General features: G+C 43.8%; 1 protein-coding gene across 1 annotated transcript in view; it reads right to left on the bottom strand.

Moving 5' to 3' along the window:
• The window catches only part of LOC118404772 (glutamate receptor ionotropic, kainate 2-like), a 47,406-nt gene that overhangs the window by 16,709 nt on the left and 8,465 nt on the right, over positions 1-22,232 (bottom strand). Inside the window, exons 3-7 of the mRNA XM_035804104.1 lie at positions 8,717-8,965; positions 7,943-8,142; positions 4,775-4,834; positions 2,676-2,828; positions 1,226-1,300 (exon numbers count right to left, since the gene is read on the bottom strand). Of these exons, the coding sequence (XP_035659997.1) occupies positions 1,226-1,300; positions 2,676-2,828; positions 4,775-4,834; positions 7,943-8,142; positions 8,717-8,965 (737 nt within the window). The remainder of the gene's footprint in view (positions 1-1,225; positions 1,301-2,675; positions 2,829-4,774; positions 4,835-7,942; positions 8,143-8,716; positions 8,966-22,232) is intronic.

Raw genomic sequence — 22,232 nt, 5'->3', positions numbered from 1 at the left:
AACAAACAAGCAAAGCCGGGACGGGAACGAAGTCATGTACTAGTGTTCGTCCTTGATCTGAACAAGACAGTAAACGATGGGTCAGATAACTTTCAACGACGGTGGACTGGGTACCTACTCCGGCACAACGTAAATACATGTACATGGACCGTCGCTACACTCCACTAAAGCAGGAAGGACAAAATAGAGCCGCAGTGACAAACAGCGAAGCCAAGAAATGATAGGAAGAACATATTCCCAGCTTCTGTGAAGAATTTCTATGAAACAAAAGTACAACATTTAACGTTAATAATGGCTATCACAGTGTCTGTGAACAACAACGTCACAGCTCACCCACAAAATTCACTACCAACTGATACTCCACTGTCACTGTTGCCGTACTCAGGCGGGGACCCGGAGTGGGTCAAACTTTCCCTCACTGATAATGAGAAAATGGGTAATTTCCACCCGATTTATGTAGTGAAAATAAGATTTAAGGTTGTAGACTCTTTGTATAGTCAAACATCGTGCAACCCACTTCACTTTCTTCGGACACTTGGAGACCCACGCTGTACATTGCTGTACTGTAGCGCATGGACCCCAAGATGGCGGCGCACGGGAGCAAGGGGTGATGACGTCACGTGAATAAGCCCTATACCACCGAATAAATCCCTTTTATTTAAAAAGAGCAAAATGAGTGATATTCATGCACATCGGTGGATTTATTCCGTAGTTATGGCAAACGTCTATTCGATATAACACCATATACACCGAGTAATAGGCGGGTCATCGACGATATCGATAGTATCACATAGCCTAACCAACTGATATTGTCTACGATTGTTGTTCAATTCGGACTATTCGAACTTGCTTGTGTGCACGAAAATTCAAACAACTGCAGTTGTGCGCTTGCTGTTCTTTTTTTATTTGCTTTGAGACAGACGAGAACAATGTGGCACTGCCGCATACAAAGCACAGACAGGAGGTAATATATTTTTTAATATTTTTCCACCTTTAACGTTACAGACAAACCGAGAAACAAATACTATTTTAAACACCACAGAAGCTACACATTACGAAAAAGTGGGGCTTTCCGTTTTCCTGTTTTCAAGAAAGGCGTAAAACTTTTAAGTTAAAACAAGTTAGGACTTAGCCTTGCCTTTTATATTGTTTGTTTGTCCTTTTACTCTCTACCAAACTTCCGGGAAAGAACGTTCATCAAACGTAGCATTTGATAGTGACCTACCTGGCGAATAGAGTTCAGCAGAGTTCCATCCCGACACCACGTTGTCCTTTCTACTGAGGCTCCATCACTTAAAACCTGGAAACAAAAGTGATTTTTGGAAAACTTATTTCCTTGTCTCATTCCTTACGTTTGCAGGATTAAAATAGATGAAGCAGGTACGAGGTTCAGTCAATAAATATCCTCAAATTAACATGGGCGCATGTCACGGAATGTCGATTTCCTGACAGCTGTACTGTCGGTGTGGTTGAATAGACCAGGAACATTGCCTTACTATATTAGGTCAGCCAACGGAGAGTAGCTTCATCCATGCACTTGCTAGTCACCATATAGATATGTATAATTATGGTGAAGTATAATATTCAGTTTTGAAAGCTTGTCGGATAGCAGAATATTTAGCTTTAACTTTGTATATCTCCGAATGTTTGTCTGAAACGCAAGTCCAAGCCCCATGAGTATTTTTGCAGTGCGGGCTGGAACTACCATGATGATGACATTGTGAGAAGCCTGTGATTGGCATTTCGTGGAGAGTTATTCCTGTTGTTACCAAGCTTGTTACAGCCATGGTGCAGGTGTTAGGTGTTACCAAGCTTACAGCCATGGTGCAGGTGTTAGGTGTTACCAAGCTTACAGCCATGGTGCAGGTGTTAGGTGTTACCAAGCGTACTGCCTTGGTGCAGGTGTTAGGTGTTACCAAGCTTACAGCCATGGTGCAGGTGTTAGGTGTTACCAAGCTTACTGCCTTGGTGCAGGTGTTAGGTGTTACCAAGCTTACAGCCATGGTGCAGGTGTTAGGTGTTACCAAGCTTACAGCCATGGTGCAGGTGTTAGGTGTTACCAAGCTTACAGCCATGGTGCAGGTGTTAAGTGTTACCAAGCTTACAGCCATGGTGCAGGTGTTAGGTGTTACCAAGCTTACAGCCATGGTGCAGGTGTTAGGTGTTACCAAGCTTACAGCCATGGTGCAGGTGTTAGGTGTTACCAAGCTTACAGCCATGGTGCAGGTGTTAGGTGTTACCAAGCTTACAGCCATGGTGCAGGTGTTAAGTGTTACCAAGCTTACAGCCATGGTGCAGGTGTTAGGTGTTACCAAGCTTACAGCCATGGTGCAGGTGTTAGGTGTTACCAAGCTTACAGCCATGGTGCAGGTGTTAGGTGTTACCAAGCTTACAGCCATGGTGCAGGTGTTAGGTGTTACCAAGCTTACAGCCATGGTGCAGGTGTTAGGTGTTACCAAGCTTACAGCCATGGTGCAGGTGTTAGGTGTTACCAAGCTTACAGCCATGGTGCAGGTGTTAGGTGTTACCAAGCTTACAGCCATGGTGCAGGTGTTAGGTGTTACCAAGCTTACAGCCATGGTGCAGGTGTTAGGTGTTACCAAGCTTACAGCCATGGTGCAGGTGTTAGGAGCTGTAAAGAAAAGAAAAGAAAAGAAAGGAAGTGGTTCCCACACCTTCCGCACTCCTGTTGCTGCTGCCAAGATGGCGTCATGAACCAGGTCGTCTTCTAAGTCATTTCCTGATTTTGGCGTCTGTCTGTGCAGACGGAGTGCAGTGAAGAGCACATTGTCGTTTACAAACCTACCCAGTACATGTAGATCTCTAGCCTGTAGAAACATAAGATAATGTTTGCAACATCATCAACGACATCAGTCATGTCAGCCACATTCGTAAGGCATGAGTGATGCCACACATTTATCATATACTGCTTTTAGACTAGGATCATCGTATATTCCCCTTCATTAATTTACATCGAGAAAGGTTTACCAAATTCAATCTTCGTAGCATCTGTGTTGCCCTAATGCCAGTTCTTTTCAAAGGCACTTGTTTTCTACGTTTACTGAAGAAACGAAAAGTACTCATAAAAGTCCCCTCATTGCTCAACGAGTGGAGTTTCAAGTGCTCTGTTTTCAAAACAAATTAGCCACCAAGTTAACTCAAGAGTTAAAATATTATCAACTCAAATTCGGGCCTCCTATGTATACCTGGTTGCTGCGTATCTACAGTGTAGTTTTGTGTTAATGGCCTCGGATGGATTGCGATGATATATGGTACGTGAGTGGCCGTTGTAATCCCGACGTTTTTAATGTGTTTTGGGTATGGTTTTTTAATGGTTTTGTATCTTTGTCATTTGACGTCCTGTGGTGATTACCAGGTGGCAGAAAGTTCGGCGAGGAGAATCATGACTCGGACTCCAGAGCAAACTACAACGCAAGCTATCCCCGCCGATAAGTCTTGGAGTTTGCCTACAACACCATTGTATGTATCCATCCTCATCAGCAACATTAGCATCACTGCTGGTAAGTCCGTGGAGCGGGTACAGTACCACGCTAGGCGCCTCGTCTCAGGAGCGATGGCACGTGGGACAGGAGAGACGAGACTACAAAAGACTACTTACCATGCAAAAACTAGTGTCAGGCTCCGTATCAGCCTATCTCGAGGCACTAGTCCCATACCTTCGTCTTCGGAACGATACCCATCTGCAAGTCCCTTAACGCCAACACGTACAAAAACAGCTTTGTCCCTTATAGCACACGACTTTGGAATAGTCTTCCTAGGGAAGTAAAGGAAGCCACAACTTACAGCAAGTTCAGAAAGAAGTGCAGAGATAACCAGAAGTTTCGCAGACTTGGAAATCGCCAGAGCAACATCCTTGCTACCAGACTTCTACTTGGCTCTTGGGTGGTGTCAGCTCAACTCCACGTTGGCCAAGTTCAACATCAAAGCCCGGAGCTGTGCTTGTGGCGCTACGTCTGAGACGGTCACACACTTTCTATTTTACTGCCCTGTACACACGGCTGCACGACAAACGCTAGCTGCTACAGTGCACCGTCTTGTCGGCCAGTCTCTCTCCACCGGAGTCCTCCATAATGGTTCCCCAGGTCATACCGCTGCTACAAGCCAAAATCTCTTCGACGCTTTGCATTCATATGTATTATCAACAAACAGATTCACAGCACCTTCCATCTGCTCCTCCTAGCCCCTTGTAGCCTATAATGTAGCCTACATAAATGCTGACTTGAGGATTCCGACTATTGAATAGCCTTACTTACTTACACTTACTTAGCTAATGAAATTTGCCTCTCATTACCTTAAACTTTGACCTATGAACTCCTGTAGAATGTTTTCACTATCAACTTTTAGCTATTTCCGTATGTACGTATTATTACATTCTATCTCGTGTTTCTTGAAATCATCATGTATTTATGCCGTCTTATGCGAAATTGACTTATACCATTGTTTCCTTGTGTAATGTTATTTGTAGACCTATGTAATCAGGTTGTGTTGCCTATAGATCTGTGTAATGTACTGCTTCATTTTGAATAAATGAAAATGAAAATAAATGAAATTAAATTCTTCGATAGATCAGTTAATTTTCCGTCGCTTAGTCAATGCCGGTGTAGAAAGAGTTCGTCGACTGGAAAGCTGTTAAGATCATGTAACGCCGTGTACAAAATAAAACTCAGTTGCGAGGCCAATTATGCAACTAGATGTGTACGCAAGAGGCATTGACCTCTGTGTAACAGTAAATGAGATAGTCACGGCTACTCACTATGTCTGGATGTGTGATTATCCAGTGCGATTGGCCATTCAGGAGAAGCATGTCGGAAGCCTGGAATGAAAAAGTACGAGTCAGAATATATTCCTGAAATATTAGCGAACACATCACTTAGCGTCTATATTTAACTTCGTGTAGTAGTTCTTGTCACACATCAATTTCGGTCGGTTAAGGTGTTGAAAATGATAACAGTCAATAAAGGCAAAGATCTATCTCTGAACTTACCACGTATAATATGTGAATATATCATTTGGCCTGTCTTTTATAATAAAAAAGTTGTTTTCTGTGTATGCATTACCCTTCTGGAATTCCTGACCATTAAACACAAATGAGTCAAAGCGGGGGGGGGGGGGGGGAGATAATACACATAATACACGCCCTAACGTAGCACGGATTTTTGCTACTTATGCATAAGGATGCCGTTTTTATTGCCACTGATTAAGCTGATTAGAAAGTTAACTACACCAAATCATCGCACACAACTTTCATTTGCATTCAAGATATACCATAACATTATCATGGAAGCTCATCCGTGTTGGTAGTAATCATAGTACAAAGCGAAACTTTCTTCCAACACATAAGTACTAGTACACAAGGATCACATTTCCAACGACCTCTGTCGCCTTCTTCAGGACATACATGTCCAGAAATGGGTGAAATGTACGAAGTTTGGATCAGCCTACGTCACACGTAATTTCCGACAATTTCTAGCTTCCGACAACTTCCGACAACCGCTGTCGGCAAAGTTCGGGAAACGTCGACAATTATCTGTGACGTAGCTACGCTAAGTTCGTACATGGGGCGGACCTAATGTACGAAGTACGATGTACGAAGTTAAAATGTTTTCTATTTTGTGGGTTATGCTAAGTTCGTACATGGGGCGGACCTAATGTACGAAGTACGATGTACGAAGTTAAAATGTTTTCTATTTTGTGGGTTATGCTAAGTTCGTACACGGGGCGGACCTAATGTACGAAGTACGATGTACGAAGTTAAAATGTTTTTACTTTGTCGTGAGTTATGCTATCTTCATTCCTATAGAATGACTTATATGAAAAGAGTTTAGTCAAGATCATTTTGTTTTGACTAACATTAGGTAGCATTTTTGTGAGTGTTGTATACCATTATGCCTTAGTGGGAACGTTAAAATTTATGAGAAATCGACAATACTTTCATCATTCTAAATTCTGTTACTTTCTATTATTCAAAACTTTTTCAAGTGCCTTCTGTATGGTCTTTGAACTGTCAACTTTGTATTTCTGGCCTGACCACAATTCTTCAATGCACTTAATGAACACAAATATTTATTTGGTGTACGATGTATTTTGTTAACTCCGTACATCGTACATCGTACATCAACCCTGCCTACCTGTACGAACTTAGATTTGTTAACTCCGTACATCGTACATCGTACACCAACCCTGCCTACCTGTACGAACTTAGATTTGTTAACTCCGTACATCGTACATCGTACACCAACCCTGCCTACCTGTACGAACTTAGATTTGTTAACTCCGTATATCGTACATCGTACACCAACCCTGCCTACCTGTACGAACTTAGATTTGTTAACTCCGTACATCGTACATCGTACACCAACCCTGCCTACCTGTACGAACTTAGATTTGTTAACTCCGTACATCGTACATCGTACACCAACCCTGCCTACCTGTACGAACTTAGATTTGTTAACTCCGTACATCGTACATCGTACACCAACCCTGCCTACCTGTACGAACTTAGATTTGTTAACTCCGTACATCGTACATCGTACACCAACCCTGCCTACCTGTACGAACGTAGATTTGTTAACTCCGTATATCGTACATCGTACACCAACCCTGCCTACCTGTACGAACTTAGATGACGTCACGTAAAACTTCCGAAGTTTAACGATTACGGTCTATATCTATCTTTAACTTCGTACAAGTTCGTACAAGTTCGTACACACAAACTTCGTACATTTACCCCCATTTCTGGGCATACCTCCAATACTGAACCACATTGAATCACCGTGGTCACATCGATCTCGCCCCCCCCCCGTGACCCCGGAGGGGCGAGATCACTAGCGTTTTCGCCCCCCTTTAGCGTTTTCGCCCCCCCCCTTACCCGCCAGTGTTTTCGTCCCCCCTAAGAGCAACTGGTTACTTCATATTAGGCTCGCTACATGGTACTATACTGCACCCGGGGAGTAACGCATATGGTGTGTTACCTAGTACCTATATGGCACCTTATTACCTGAAGATGTTATACCTCGAAAGTCGATACTATATGGTTCGGTGCAAACAAGCCATCGAAATGAAAAATACACTTTTTTTGCAGTTAAGGTGGCATAAAAAGACAGCGCTATCGCGAACGTATAAATCAACACCATCTACGGCACGGAATAAGTCAGGTACATGTTTTCAATTTGTCACAGTATTTTTATCTTGTGCTGGAAACACACACTCACACACACACACTCACTCACACACACACACACACACTCACACACACACACACACACACACACACACACACACACACACACATACACACACACACATGAGTCAGGGGTAGGAGGAACCCCTTGCATCCTTGGTCGGAAGTCCTCCTAGGAGACGGAAACTCCAAACAACAAACCTCTGTGGATCTGCCGCTACCAGCCCAAAGCTGCCTAGGCAGATCCGTGTAATGAGTTGTATCATTGGCAAATAAATAAAATAAATAAATAAAAATAAAATAAATGTAAAAAGAAAGTCAACTTAAATTCATCACCAACTTCTGCAGAGAGTAGAATTACAAACGCCTGTTTAGTTGCCTGGTGTAGCACAAAATCAGAAGGCACAGGTACAATCACGATAACGTCGACGTCTCCGCGTTTGCCTCTTATAACGCGGAGCGTAATGGACTCATAAAACAGAATGAAGGAATTTCTGATCCAAGTATGTTCTTTAGATGAATGTGTTAAATATTCATTCATTCATCCAACGATTCTGGACTTTTGCTTTCTTCCTAATCTGACCCTGACTCTGTCCCGTATTTAATCAATTCTACGTTGTACCAAAAAGTATCATTAAAACACATTGAGACACAAATCGCCGTTACCAATGATTAAGCGCATTGACAGCCTTGTCTATCAAAATCTAAATTATGTCAAACAAGTAACTAAAGCTGATATACCAGTTCCAGCACGGCCTTGGTAACATCCAGTCGACAGTGCAGTATGAACGTCCTGATGTGATATTTGCGTACTTTCTTGATGACATCAATCGTTTCTTCGATATCTAGGGTCAGGTCAGATTTGGTGTTGAGACTTGCCATCAATATTAACCAGCCCCTCAGCGACACCGCGTCCGAGAATCTCTCTAGAGACTGGAGACCTACAGAAGGGAAGTACGACAAAGCAATTCTGCTTTTTTAGAGAGTAATGTCTGAATTGTTTTATTTTCATTGCTTTTGGTCAGACGAGGACAATGTGGCACTGCACTGAAGTTAGTAACTTGTATCCATAGTGCCACATACACAGACTACAGGTTGTCTTATCTTTTACCTCCCCGACCGAAGTCAGGTACCCATTTTTACACCTGGGTGAAGTGAAAAAGGTTGTGTAAAGTGCCTTTCCCAAAGGCACAAGGTCGGGGACACGGTGGGTATCGAACTCGGGACCTCTAGATTCCGAGCCGAACTCTCTACCAGTTACGCCACACATGACGCCACGCACGCGATGTCTGAACTCTCCAACCCGTGTTACGCCATGTTGATGTTTGAAAATAGTCGAGAGGAGGGAACGTTAATGTATGACGTTAATGTATTTGTGCCACAAATCTTTTAAACAACGGCATTCATATGTGACCTAACGCCACACTTGGTTCCATGGCATATGTAAATGCCTCCTAATTTTTCTAAATTATTAAAGGGTAAATTAATTGAACTTTCAAAGTAAGTATTACCCACCAATAGAATCATCATACAGTACTACTGCAGACCGCCAGGAGTATTCGGTCATCAGGTCCAGGATTAATTGATGCCATACACCATACAGTGGAGCCATATACAGGTCTGTCACTCGGGGCCACGGCTGCGCTGGCGGGAAACGGAAACGTGGGACGAGTTTTGTCCGGTTTTGAGAAGAGATTTCCCGGATGTCGGTGTTGAATGGAATGGTCAGCACAACACAAACACCAACATCAATTAACCGATGCTCTGTGGAACAAAAACATATGACTTAGTCAGTCTGAAGTGCGTCAGTGTCCATTGATATAACACCAGCACACGATATATATACCACCCTACATTGTACATTGAGTTTCATGCAACTTCACAACGATACCCTCTAACATAGCAATAACATGCTTCATTACCCTCTTCAAGAAGGTCTTATCTTAGGCGATGTTCTGTTTGTCAGTGTGTGTTCGTCGCCAAGATGACTAATACCCCCTTCACATTAGGCGCGATTCGATCGGAAGACTAGTTTGCGAGCTCATAATGACATTTTCGTGAGTAAGACGTCCGGTGTTCTCACGATCATCTTGCGATTTTTAGCGATCGCCGGCAATTTTCAGGAGTTTTATGACGGTCTCGGTGCAGCGAAACATGTTCTTAAAATAAGCGACAAGTCGCAGGAGATCTCCGAGATCGCAGAGCTCGTTACCGAGTCGCAGATCGTGCGTGCAAATCGTGCGTACCTCGCAAGGGTATCGGTCAATAGTCTTGCGTCAATCCAACGATTGAAGACCGATAGGCGAGCACATAGTTATTAATCATCGAGCGCAATTCGGATGGCGAACGCCCGTTAGTCAGGCGACGTTCGGGCGACGTTCACCCGACTTCCGATTGTTTACAAATATTGAATTTCTGGGAATGTGAGGGTAATTCTAACATTGTGGCCCCTGTGGCAGTATGTAGGCTGGCTTTGTGACACACTTTCCTTTCTTGTGTCATTTCTATTATGCCCGCGCATTCCATGCATTGGTTAAAAAGATTCCGACAACAAAATAAGCAACTTTTATTGATCCCTTGCCTTTTTGTGAGGAACGTTTTGTGTTCCCTTGTCCGCGGGCAAGAGGTCGTGGGAGGTTCATTATCATAGACTTATTCACCGTCGATCGCACGAGGTTCGCTTATATGTGAGGGGGACAGATTTTGAGCGAAAAATACGCAAGACCATCTTAAGATCTTAAAATCAGCCGACCTTCCTGCGATCGCGAAGTACGTCCGAAGATCGTATATAACGTGAGGCGGGTATTAAGACCAGTCAGATGGACTGGTCTGACAATAAAAGTTGTTTATCTAGAACGTAAATAATGATGAATAGGCAGTTACATGATTCATTTAGAATGTAACTAGAATGTGTAAGAAAGCGTTTCGTAGTCCGTCATTTTATATTTAAGATGAAGAATGCTAGATGGCGTCCCACAACAATAGCTTGTTTCCTCGGACTGCCAAACGATGAAACTATCTCAATGACAACTTTATCCTTCCTGTATATGATCTTCAAACCTTCAAAACCAGTGTTCATGTCCTAAATAAATATTTTCATCATCCATCAACCTGATTCATTGCCTTGGAGTGATCGAATGGCCTTGCATTGAACAAAGCCCTTAAAGTCATACTGTACTCCAGAGGAGAGTGTTATTTTCTTAAAGACCACATCTGTATGTACACAAAATCAACGAAATGTGTAACAATTAATCACAGATGAACAAATAAAGGGACCATTTATAATCCAGTAACTGGTATTTCCCCTTCATGTGGGAGAAATTCTTCCCATGGGGAGATTTCGATTAATTGGCAACCAGCAAAAGACTTGGTTCGGCCCTCTGGTGTGGGTCATGTGATTCGTTTTCATCACGTGATCTCCTGCTCTCTTTCTTTCGTTCCCTGTCCGCAGGGGAGTGTGGACGTCTCTGATTAGTCATCCCTCAACGTTGTGCTCTCGTGGTTTTTAGTCAAGCATGGAGAAAAAACATAGGTCCAGGAGGAGGTGTTCCGTGTGTCGCCGTCCAGTGAAGGGTCACCCGGGCCCTTGTGGCCCTGGCAACTGCGTATACGAACAAGCGGGCTCGTCTGATGAAGACTTCTTCTCCCGGTTGAGGAACGAGAGGCGGCTACAAGACAGAGTCAGTCAACTCAGGAGAGACAGCAAATTGGTGGACATAGCACGAAGTGCGTGGTCAACAGCTACCTCAGATGAGGGAGAAGATAAAGTCGGATACAGGCCTACTTCTGCACCTGCCAACAAAACCTCCCTGTCGCCGGGATCTTCGCGCGGGAACCAGGCTCGGCAAGTCAGGGCACGCAGTGAGCCAGCGAAGATTTCCCGCCATAAGTCAGCGAACACAGGGACACAGGACGGGGAGTCGACTGAATCCAAGGACTTACAGCGTTATACGGTGAAAGATCTGAGATCGTCCAAGAGGTTGGTCAAGGAGGTGGATCAAGTGCTGGATGATTTGCTGGACCCAACATCGTGTCCGCGAGACAAGAAGAGTGCTAGGTACCAACGCTCTGCTGGGTTTAGAGCTGAAACCCCCTCAGATACCTCATCGTCATCCAGCAGCGAAGACCTCCCGCGCGGAGCACGCTCAGCTCGCCCGCGTAGTTCAAGACCAGACAAACACCGTAAGGCACTGAGTCGGCCAAGAAAGGCAAGAGCCCATTCACCTCACAGAGACAAGGTGCAGAGCTACAGCCGCCAGCCTTATAGTTCGGAGTCTTCGGACACTTCGTCTTCCCGTTCGCGTGGCAACAAGAAAAGTACCAGGTACAAACGCTCCGCAAGTACTCGAGCCCCCTCAGGGCCCTCGGATTCCTCGTCTAGCAGCGAAGAGGATCTCCCACGCAGAGCTTGCTCGGCTCGGCCACGTTTTTCTAGACCAGACAAGCACCGCAAGAAACGGAGCCCGAGTCGACCAAGGAAGTCTAGAGCCCGTACGCCTCACAGACGCAAGACACGGACGTACGCCCGCCAGCTTAGTTCGGACACTTCGTCTTCCCGGTCACGTTCAAGGGACAGGCGAAAGAAATCAGGTAAGACCGGGCGCAACCGTACCATAAATGATTGTAGCTCGGCCCGTGTAAAAGTAGAATGGCCACAGGAGCGGGTTCATTTTCCTGGTCATGGAAAACGTGGGGGAGTGACTTATGACGAGTTAACTATGCCTATGTTTGTACATGGTTACGTGAAAAATGTAATCGAGTCACATAGAGTTTCACATGTTGTTGAGGACAAGTTTATTCACCTGGCAGACTTGATGTTTGACGCAGTGTATCAAGATTGGGTCACAGTAAGAGAGCTACATGCATCGATGCTATACGGTTTAGAACGGGGCACATTGAGTTGGTCAGATGCCGATTTGTTTGCTACCATCAGAGACCGCCATTACCGCACACAGGGTAGCGTTTCGCGAGGCGGGAACAGCGGGAACGTTCAAGGGGCGTCAGGGACTGGTGGACGTGCTACCGGCGGATATCAAAGGCCGCGCTATTGTGGCGGTTTTCAGAATGGATCGTGTTCCTTGCGTTCGGGTCACTACAGTATGAGATGGAACAGTCCCGTACTACATGTTTGCAGTGCTTGCCTACAAGTCCGTAACATTCAAGAGCAACACGCGAGCAAAGACTGCCCGTACAGAGATCCTGCCTTTCGCCTCGCGCAAACCATGCAAGCGGAGGCTGGGAGAGGCCCCGCCCCTCCCCCAGCTCAGGCCGGCGGCGCCAGCGGACAAAGACAAGGCGATCGGGTTACATCGGGCCGTGTGTGAGAGCGCTGGTTACAACTTTGAAGGCGCACGTATACCGGTGAGGTCTTCTTTGAATATATCTACATGGAAGAAGTTACTGCGAGACTATAACGACAGACAGATTGTTGATTTCTTAGAATTTGGATGGCCGATTAATGTTCAAACAGAATTGTACCAGCGTCCCTCGGAACCATCATTTCGTAATCATAATTCTGCTAATCTTTATGCTGAACACGTTGATGCGTTTATTACAAAGGAAATAAGACTGGGAGCTTTAGCCGGTCCTTTCCCGTCAAATCCTTTTCCGTTTCCGGTTGCGCCGATACCGATGCAGACTGTAGAGAAGAGAGACAGCACTGAGAGGCGGGTGGTAGTTGATTGCAGTTTTCCTGCGGGTTACTCTATTAATGATGCCGTGCCCAACGATTCTTACTTAGGACAGGAAATGAAACTTACATACCCGTCAGTGGATACATTTTCGCAGATGATTGTAGACAAAGGATCCGGATGCTTATTGTACAAGACTGATTTGAAACGTGCATATAGACAGATACCAGTGGACCCGAACGATTATGGTTATCTATGTTATTGTTGGAGGGATCAATTATATTTTGATATGCGAGCTCCGTTTGGACTTAGAAGCAGTGCAATGATTTGTCAGAGAACAACATCAGCAATCACATTTATACAAAAGGAGAAAGGGTATTGTATTTGCAACTATCTGGACGATTTCGGGGGGGCAGAACAACCACTTGTAGCGACAAAGGCATTTGAAAGTTTACAAGATACGATATACAGCCTAGGATTGGAGGAGTCTAAAGAAAAGGCAGTCGCACCAACGACCTGCATGATTTTCTTGGGAATAGAATTTGATACCGTAGCTATGGTTAAGCGAGTACCACAGTTTCGTCTCGACGAAGTACGACTCTTGATTGAAGACTGGATTAATAAGAGGAAGGCGTCTAAACGCGAGCTTCAGTCGCTGATTGGTAAGCTTGTTTTCGTGTCTGCATGTGTGCCTTCCGGACGTCTCTTTATTTCGCGCATGTTAGAATCACTACGCAGTCTTAGCAGAAATCATCACAGACTTCGTCTGTCTCGTGACTTCAAACTGGACTTGTACTGGTGGCGGCGATTTATGAGTTCATTCAATGGAGTGTCACTGTTGACACCTAACGTGTATTGTGTCCCAGATGAGATAGTTTCAACGGATGCGTGCCTGACTGGATGTGGAGGATTCTGCAACGGTGAATTCTTCCATGCCAAGTTCCCGACTTCAGTGGTTCAATGCTACGGTTCTAAGATACATGTCTTGGAGATGCTAACAGTTGTTGTCGCTGCCAAGAAATGGGGCCCGAACTGGAGAGGGTCGAGAATCTTGATTAACTGTGACAATATGGCGTGTGTGTATGTATTGAACTCGGGACGTTCTAGAGATAAGGATTTGCTCCGTTGCGCGAGGGAGCTATGGATGATTGCGGCTACGAATGACTTCGTCTTGAAGGCTGTGCATATTCAAGGACGGGAAAACCGAGTGGCGGACCACTTGTCGAGATGGCATTGTTCACCCTGGCATTCTCACCAGTTCCACACTTTGACACAAGAAGTCGACACTTGCGAGATACCGGTATTTCAGGAAGATTTCTCCCTGGAGTGCCCTCTCTGATAATATCACTGACATTGGTTGTTATGTTTTGTTACAGTGAAGACAGACCTACTCAACTTGCGAGAACAGGCACGTCGGACAAAATTTGCTGCATTTGCCGAAGGAACTTGGTCGAACTTACGGACACACTTGAGGACATACCTGCTATTCTGCACGTTCTATAATGTAACTCCGTTCCCAGCAACAGTGGACACACTCGAGACATTTTCTCAGTTCCTGAGCCGTTCTTTCCGAGCACCAGCAGCCATTAGGAATTACATCAGCGGCATTAAGACTCTACACACGCTGTTCGGTTGGGACATTACTGCCTTCGAGTCGATGGACCTGGGATTACTACAACGAGGACTAAGCAAACAGATGCAGCATACACCTAGACAGAAGTTACCCTTCACCCCGGCAGTATTGTTGAAGATCTACGAACAATTGGACGTTTCTGATCCGTTGCATGCGACAATATGGACTATTATTTTATTAAGTTTCTTTACATTTCAACGCATGTCAAATTTTCTAGGGAAGAGTACTTTCAATCCAGACAGACAATTTATTATGGATGATTTTGTTGTTCATAAAGAGGTATTACTTGTACGAATACGGTGGTCAAAGACATTACAGTCGGCAGAACGTTTGTTGTACGTGCCAGTAATCCGGATGCCTGACTCGCCATTGTGCCCGGTCATGGCTTTTCGCAACATGGTAAAACTCAACAAGAACACGAATACTAAGGCTGCATTTGTCGTTCCACACAACGCTACCTTTGTACCTCTGACTCAGAATGTATTTGACAGAGTGTTTAAGAGAGTTCTAGTTAGAGCTGGTTTAGATCCCAGCAGTTATTCTTTGCATAGTGGCAGACGGGGAGGAGCCTCGTTTGCCTTTCGTGCCGGTGTGCCAGTAGACCTTATTCGTATTCAAGGCGACTGGAAGTCTGATGCCTATTTACTGTACCTTAAAGTTCCATTAGAGACACGTTTAAAGCTCTGCACTAGAATGGTGAGTTATATCCGTACGTTGGATTGCTAGTTGTTATATGGTTTTCTTGTTACTGCGGAAAATATCTGTATAGCAGAATGTTACTTGTTGATACTGTTATCTTGTTACTGTTACCGAGATGGTCACTTTACGCTAGAGTAGTATTGTTATCCATGTTCAATTTTGCCTTGCAAGGTCTGCAGTTATTGTGGTGCTGGGGAGGTCAGGGTTTGTCTTTAATTTCTTTTCTTTTGATTTTATTTATTTTGTCAGGAGGTTTGGCCGTTTTCTTTGGCGTTTGTTTGGAAAAGTGAATCTGCATTAAAGAACTTTTCCCTCTTTTTGGCCAAACTCGCCTCTCTGTCTTTGTTGTTAGATAATTTGGGAGAAATTCTTCCCATGGGGAGATTTCGATTAATTGGCAACCAGCAAAAGACTTGGTTCGGCCCTCTGGTGTGGGTCATGTGATTCGTTTTCATCACGTGATCTCCTGCTCTCTTTCTTTCGTTCCCTGTCCGCAGGGGAGTGTGGACGTCTCTGATTAGTCATCCCTCAACCCACCACCACCCCAGCGCCACCTTAGTTAAACTTTAGTAAATAATCATAAGGTTTTAAGACATGACTTCGGAGAAGTAAACCGGCGTTTGTTTGGAAAAGTGAATCTGCATTAAAGAACTTTTCCCTCTTTTTGGCCAAACTCGCCTCTCTGTCTTTGTTGTTAGATAATTCAGACCCATTGGGTGTGATGCATGATGGGAATAATGCCTTAACTATTAGTTCCTATTGGATAATTACTAAAGTTCCAGGTCAACTTTTGGGTTAAATAAATAGAAGAATTAGATTGCTAAGAATGGAAAATGATGAACTACTGTTCACACACATGCTGCAAGCATTGATTTTAAGATCGGACCTCGATTTCTTAAGAGCTGCCACTTTTTATGAAGGCCCTTTTTTCAATTCTTAAGTATGGGTTTCAATGGGATGAATGACAAACATCAAAGCCCATTTTTTTACCAAAAGCAAATGGGACATAAAGCTATTAAGGCTACAAGTAGTCAAACAAGTATCCAGAAACACATTGCAAAAGTAATTTTCAAGCTCACCCAAATATTTCTTAAGAGCTGCCAAGTTGAAGTTTGCCCAATGGTTGTTCGCATTATAATGTGTTACACCTGGCTGTAATTTGATTGGAGGGTACTCAGGGGGTTACTGCTTTATAATGCAACTGGTCTCTTGTCCAGGTTCAATGTCTAGTGGTCGATACAATAACATTTTGGGATTCAGAAAAATATTACTAGCAGAACTGGAACACTCTCCTCTGGAGTACAGTATGGCTTTAAAAACACCATCTGCGCCCTTATTGAAGCCATGGCATGCCATGCATCGAGTGTTGCCGGTGCCAGTGATGATGACAATGAAAGGCCAAACCCCTACAAACAGTCATTAACTATTAGGTTTCATGTATGACTAGGTTAATACTAGTCTGGTTAAATCTCGCTTATATCAACCCGATCAACATCCGGCCGACTGCCTATGAGAAGGGGCCAGTTACAGCCCAAAAGAAAAGAGTTTTTGTTATACCCCTGTCACATTGTGGACGATCTTCGGGCGTACTTCGCGATCGCTGGAAGGTCGGCCGATGTTAAGATCGACAGTGGATCGTACAGACTTTTGCTTTTTTTCACCTGGGTGACGCGAGGAAGGTCGTGTAAAGTGCCTTTCCCAAGAGCACAACGTCGGGGATCGAACTCAGGACCTATAGATTCCGAGCCGAACGCTCTACCAGTTACGCCACGCCCGACGCCACGCCCGACGTCTAGGATATTGGTGGATTGGAGGTTACAGGAGTGTCCCTGGTTATGATTTAGGCGCTTAAAATGGCAGAGGAGTAGCCGTTAGCGGTGGGTTTGCAATATATTCTTTGTACGTTGCCTTTAATGGCCGTCTGGTCTCACCAATGTACGTAATGTTGCAGTTGGATTTTTCACATTTGAGTCTGTAGATTACATTGGCCTTGATACCTTTCCGTGGTCTGTCTTTTGGATGTACCAATTTGTGTCGGAGGGTTGAGGGAGGTTTGGAGTTAGTGGCGATGTTGAAGTTTTGGAAGATCCGTCTCCGTTTTTCCGAAACTCCTTGGACGTAGGGGATGGTAATGTTGACTTTTTTTCTGTCGTTCAATGGTGTGCACTTGAGAGTTTTCTAAGAGTGGTCCGAGTGTTTGAGGGCTTTGTTGAAGGTCCACTTGTTTGGTAGCCACATTTGGCCAAGGCACTTCGTTTGTGTCCCTCTGTTTTGGCTTGTCAAAGGAAGCGATGCTGTCTGCCCGGTGGGAAAGGGTTCTTATTACTGCCAGTTTGTGTTCCAAAGGGTGGTAAGAGTCAGCGGCCAGGTGCTGGTCAGTGTGCGTCGGTTTCCTGTACACTTTGAATTGAAGGCTGTCGTCCTTCTCAACGATGGTTTTGGTATGTAGGAAGGGGAGGATGTTGTCAAGACTTGACTAATTGTGAACGTGATGTTCTTGGTTGGACTTAGTTGATGTGGTCAAAGAAGTCATCAGCTCTGTTTTAGTCTGCAGTAAGTGTCACCCACAAAGTGAAACCAGTTGAGTGGGGGAGTGTCCTTGAAAGTATTGTAGAAAGTAGAGGGGCGAGTAGTAACAGAAGAAAACAGGAAGAAACAAACATGCCGACACCCGTGATCGAACCAGGGTGGGCAGGCTACAAATCCAACGTGCAAACCATTACGCCAGAAAAGGCTGATCAGCTACTGTACATCTGCCCTTGTCTGTCGGCAGAATCACTATGTCTTCATTGATGGCCAAATCTTTGAGAGCAGGTTGTTCTTCCCGAGTGATGTTATTGGTGAGAGGATTTGAAACTTTCAAAGTGGTAGCTACTTTGGCGCGTAAGGCTTCAGCCTGTCTCTGTGGCATACGGGCCCGATGGATTGCTGGCTTAGTTTCTGGGACAATGTCGATGCTGGGGATCATGTTAGGTGTTACTGCAAAATTTAGGCCTTTAGAGTAGGGATTCTCTGCGATGCAGCGAAACATGTTCTTAACATAAGCGACAAGTCGCAGGAGATCTCTGAGATCGCAGAGCTCGTTAAGGAGTCGCAGATCGTGCGTGCAAATCGTGCGTACCTCGCAAGGGTATCGGTCGACATTCGATTGATAGTCATGCGTCAATCCAGCACAGACCTAGTTATTAATCATCGAGCGCAAATTGGATGGCGAACGCCCGTCAGTCGGGCGACGTTCGGACGACGTTCGCCCGACTTCCGTTTGTTTATAAATATTGAATGTTTGGGAATGTGAGGGTAATTCTGACATTGTGGCCCCTGTGGCAGTACGCAGGCTGTCTTTGTGACACAATTTCTTTTCTTTCGTCATTTCTAGTATGCCCGCACATTCCATTAAGTGGTTAAAAAGATTACGACAACAAAAGAAACAACATTTATTGATATCTTGCCTTTCTGTGAGGAACGTTTTGTGTTACCTTGTCCGCGGGAAAGAGATCGTGGGAGGTTCATTATCATAGATTTATTCACAGACGATCGCACGAGCCTCGCATATATGTGAGGGGGGCAGTTTTGGGGCGAAAAATACGCAAGACCATCTTAAGATCTTAAAATCAGCCGACCTTCTTGCGATCGCGAAGTACGTCCGAAGATCGAACATCATGTGACGGGGGTATTAACCGAGCTCTCAATATCTAACAACACGTTTGTAAGAGATATCTTCAACTAGAGCCGTAGAGGAAGGACTAACTAAATATGTACATATTCAAAGGCTTACTCACAAAACCATACGGGGACTAGCAATGATATACAAATTACTACAACTAATTATACATTAATCCATTGCTAACTAACATTTGTAGTGTCTTTTCACTCTCTTATATTTCAACAAGGTACGAAGGAAAATATGCTTGTTCTACCACGCCACATTAGGGCTGGGTGCCAGGGCGAAGCTCGTGAGGCCACTTGGGTAGATGCGTTTGTCATGGCGATGGTCGCGCTTCGCATTTCGCCATATCGAGTCCAAGAGCCTACCTGCTATTTGTTCCATCGAGTCTGGTAGAGACTAGAAAATCTGCCCCCTTTACAAATGGACGGAGCACGTTCAACGTCCGTCCAACACAACTGATTATAATTACCTCCATGAAATGTCATGGAGGTTATATTTACCTCCATGAAATGTCATGGAGGTTATATTTATTACCTCCATGAAATGTCATGGAGGTTATATTTTACCCTGCGTTTGTGTGTCTGTCTGTGTGTTTGTGTGTGTGTGTGTGTGTAAACAAGATAACTCAAGAACGGCTGGGTGGATTGCTTTCATACTTACTGTGTTGGTAGTGTTTGATGAAAGCTGGAAATGATTAGATTTTGGGCCCTCTAGCGGCTCCCCTTGGTACTGCAGCGCAACTTCCGGTTTTGCTATTTCGGTGTTCTAAACATGCTATGGTCACGATTTTTGAGTTTTAGATAGCTCTTGTGCTCAGGAAGAAGTGACATAAGTTTGGGCCCCCTAGCGTCTAGTTTTGGGATAGCAGGGGCATTTATGTCAAAAACTTCTGAAGAGGATAACTCAAGAAGGGAACAACGGATTTTCATACTTTTTGGTATGTAGGTACCTCAGACAATGTTGTACAAAATGAAATACTAATTATGCAAAATAGGAGCAAATTTGCATAATTAATGACAACATTAAATCATAGCAGTTTTTTCTATGTATCTCTTGTCTTGGACGTGATATGGTCTTCAAATTTGGGTGGTAGATAGCTTTTAGTGTCATGACAAAGTGGGGCAAGTTTCAGCCCCCTAACATTTAATTTGGGAACTGCAGGGGCATTTTTGTCAAGACACTCCAAAGAGGATAACTGCAGAAAGGATTGATGGATTGGCATCATATTAGACATGCGGGTACCTTAGGCAAAGATGTTCATAATGATATACATGTTATGCAAGTGAGGACTTAATTTGCATAATTAATGAGGAAATTGTATAATTCCATTGTTTGCAATAACTGGACTTCAATAAATGTAACACATGTTAATTATGATAGGTGGAATATAAGCAGATATCAAATATGGTAATGGGGAACTTATTTGCATAATTTATGTAAAAATTGCAAAACCGCTTCATGATTAATAATGGGAATTTTATAATTGTGACATGTGTACGTTTGTCAATGATGAACAACACCATGCATAAATTATGTTAATGTCTTAGTCAATTGCATGAAATTTACGAAAGCTCTAAATTTTCATGGAGGTATGGGGTCGCCGAACTCTAGTTTACCCTGCGTTTGTGTGTGTGTTTGTGTGTGTGTGTGTAAACAAGATAACTCAAGAATGGCTGGGTGGATTGGTTTCATACTTGGTGTGTTGGTAGTGTGTGATGAAAGCTGGAAATGATTAGATTTTGGGCCCCCTAGCGGCTCCCCTTGGTACTGCAGCTCAACTTCCGGTTTTGCTATCTCGGTGTTCTGAACATGCTACGGTCACGATTTTTAAGTGTTAGATAGCTCTTGTGCTCAGGAAGAAAGGACATAAGTTTGTGCTCCCTAGCGTCTAGTTTTGGGATAGCAGGGGCATTTTTGTCAAAAACTTCTGAAGAGGATAACTGAAGAAGGGAACAACGGATTTTCATGATTTTTGGTATGTAGGTACCTTAGACAATGTTGTACAAGGTAAGATACTAATCATGCAAAATAGGCGTACATTTGCATAATTAATGAGAATATTCTATCATAGCAGTTTTTTCTATGTATTTTGACATGTGTATGTTAGTCAATGATGAATAACACCATGCATAAATTATGTTAATGTGTTAGTCAATTGCATGAAATTCACAAAAGCTCTAAACGTTCATGGAGGTATGAGGTCGCCGAACTCTAGTTTACCCTGCGTTTATCTGTCTGTGTGTCTGTGTGTAAACAAGATAACTTAAGAACGTCAGGGTGAATTGCATACTTGATGTGTTGGTAGTGTGTTATGAAAGCTGGAAATGATTAGATTTTGGGCCCCCTAGTGACTTCCCTTGGTACTGCTCCAACTTCCGGGTTTGCTACCTCGTGTTCTGAACATGCTGTGGTCACGATTTTGAGGTGTTAGATAGCACTTGTGCTCAGGACATAAGTTTGGGCCACCTAGTGTCTAGTTTTGGGATAGCAGGGGCATTTTTGTCAAAAAGTTCTGACGAGGAAAACTCAAGAAGATAACAACGGATTTTCATAATTTTTGGTATGTAGGTACCTTAGACAATGTTGTACAAGATAAGATACTAATTATGCCAAATAATGATATGCATTTATGCAAATGAGGACCCATTTGCATAATTAATGAGGAAATTGTATAATTCCATTGTTTACAATAACTGGACTTCGATAAATGTAACACTTGTTAATTATAATCGGTGGAACATATGCAGATATCAAATATGCAAAAGTAGAACTTATTTGCATAATTTATGCAAAAATTGCAAAACAACCTAATGATTAATGATCTGAATTGGGAATTTTACTTGTGACATGTGTACTGTACGTTATTCAATAATGAACAACACCATGCATAAATCATGTGAATGTTAAGTCATTTGCATGAAATTGACAAAAGCTCTAAATATTCATGGAGGTATGAGGTCGCCGAACTCTAGTTTGCTTCATTCTTCGTTCCTTTTTGTTCCTTTTCGCACTTTCGGTACTTTCCTTTTCGTTCCTATCCGATCTTTTTGTTCCTTTTCGTTCCTTTTCGCACTTTCGTTATTCTCCTTTTCGTTCCTTTTCGCACTTTCGGTACTTTCCTCTTCGTTCCTTTTCGTTCCCTTTCGTTCCTTTTCGTTCTTTTTCGTTCCTTTTCGCTCCTTTTCGTTCCTTTTCGCTCCTTTTTGTTCCTTTTCGCACTTTCGGTACACCGGTCTAAGACCTAAGACCTTGGGTGAGTCGTAGGTAGGTTGGAAACTAGTTGAGAGAGAGTCGGGAGGCCACGTTCGGTTATGTGTAATCAGGGCTTAAGACAAGTCAAGACAAAGTTGATGCAAATGACTTAATTGTCTCCTGTTTGAGTTACAGGGACATCCGCCCCCG

The sequence above is a fragment of the Branchiostoma floridae genome, chromosome 17 (assembly GCF_000003815.2).
Source record: "Branchiostoma floridae strain S238N-H82 chromosome 17, Bfl_VNyyK, whole genome shotgun sequence".
Taxonomy (NCBI): domain Eukaryota; kingdom Metazoa; phylum Chordata; class Leptocardii; order Amphioxiformes; family Branchiostomatidae; genus Branchiostoma; species Branchiostoma floridae.
Note: the sequence above shows the minus strand (reverse complement) of the source record. Positions and strands in the feature narration are given on the sequence as shown.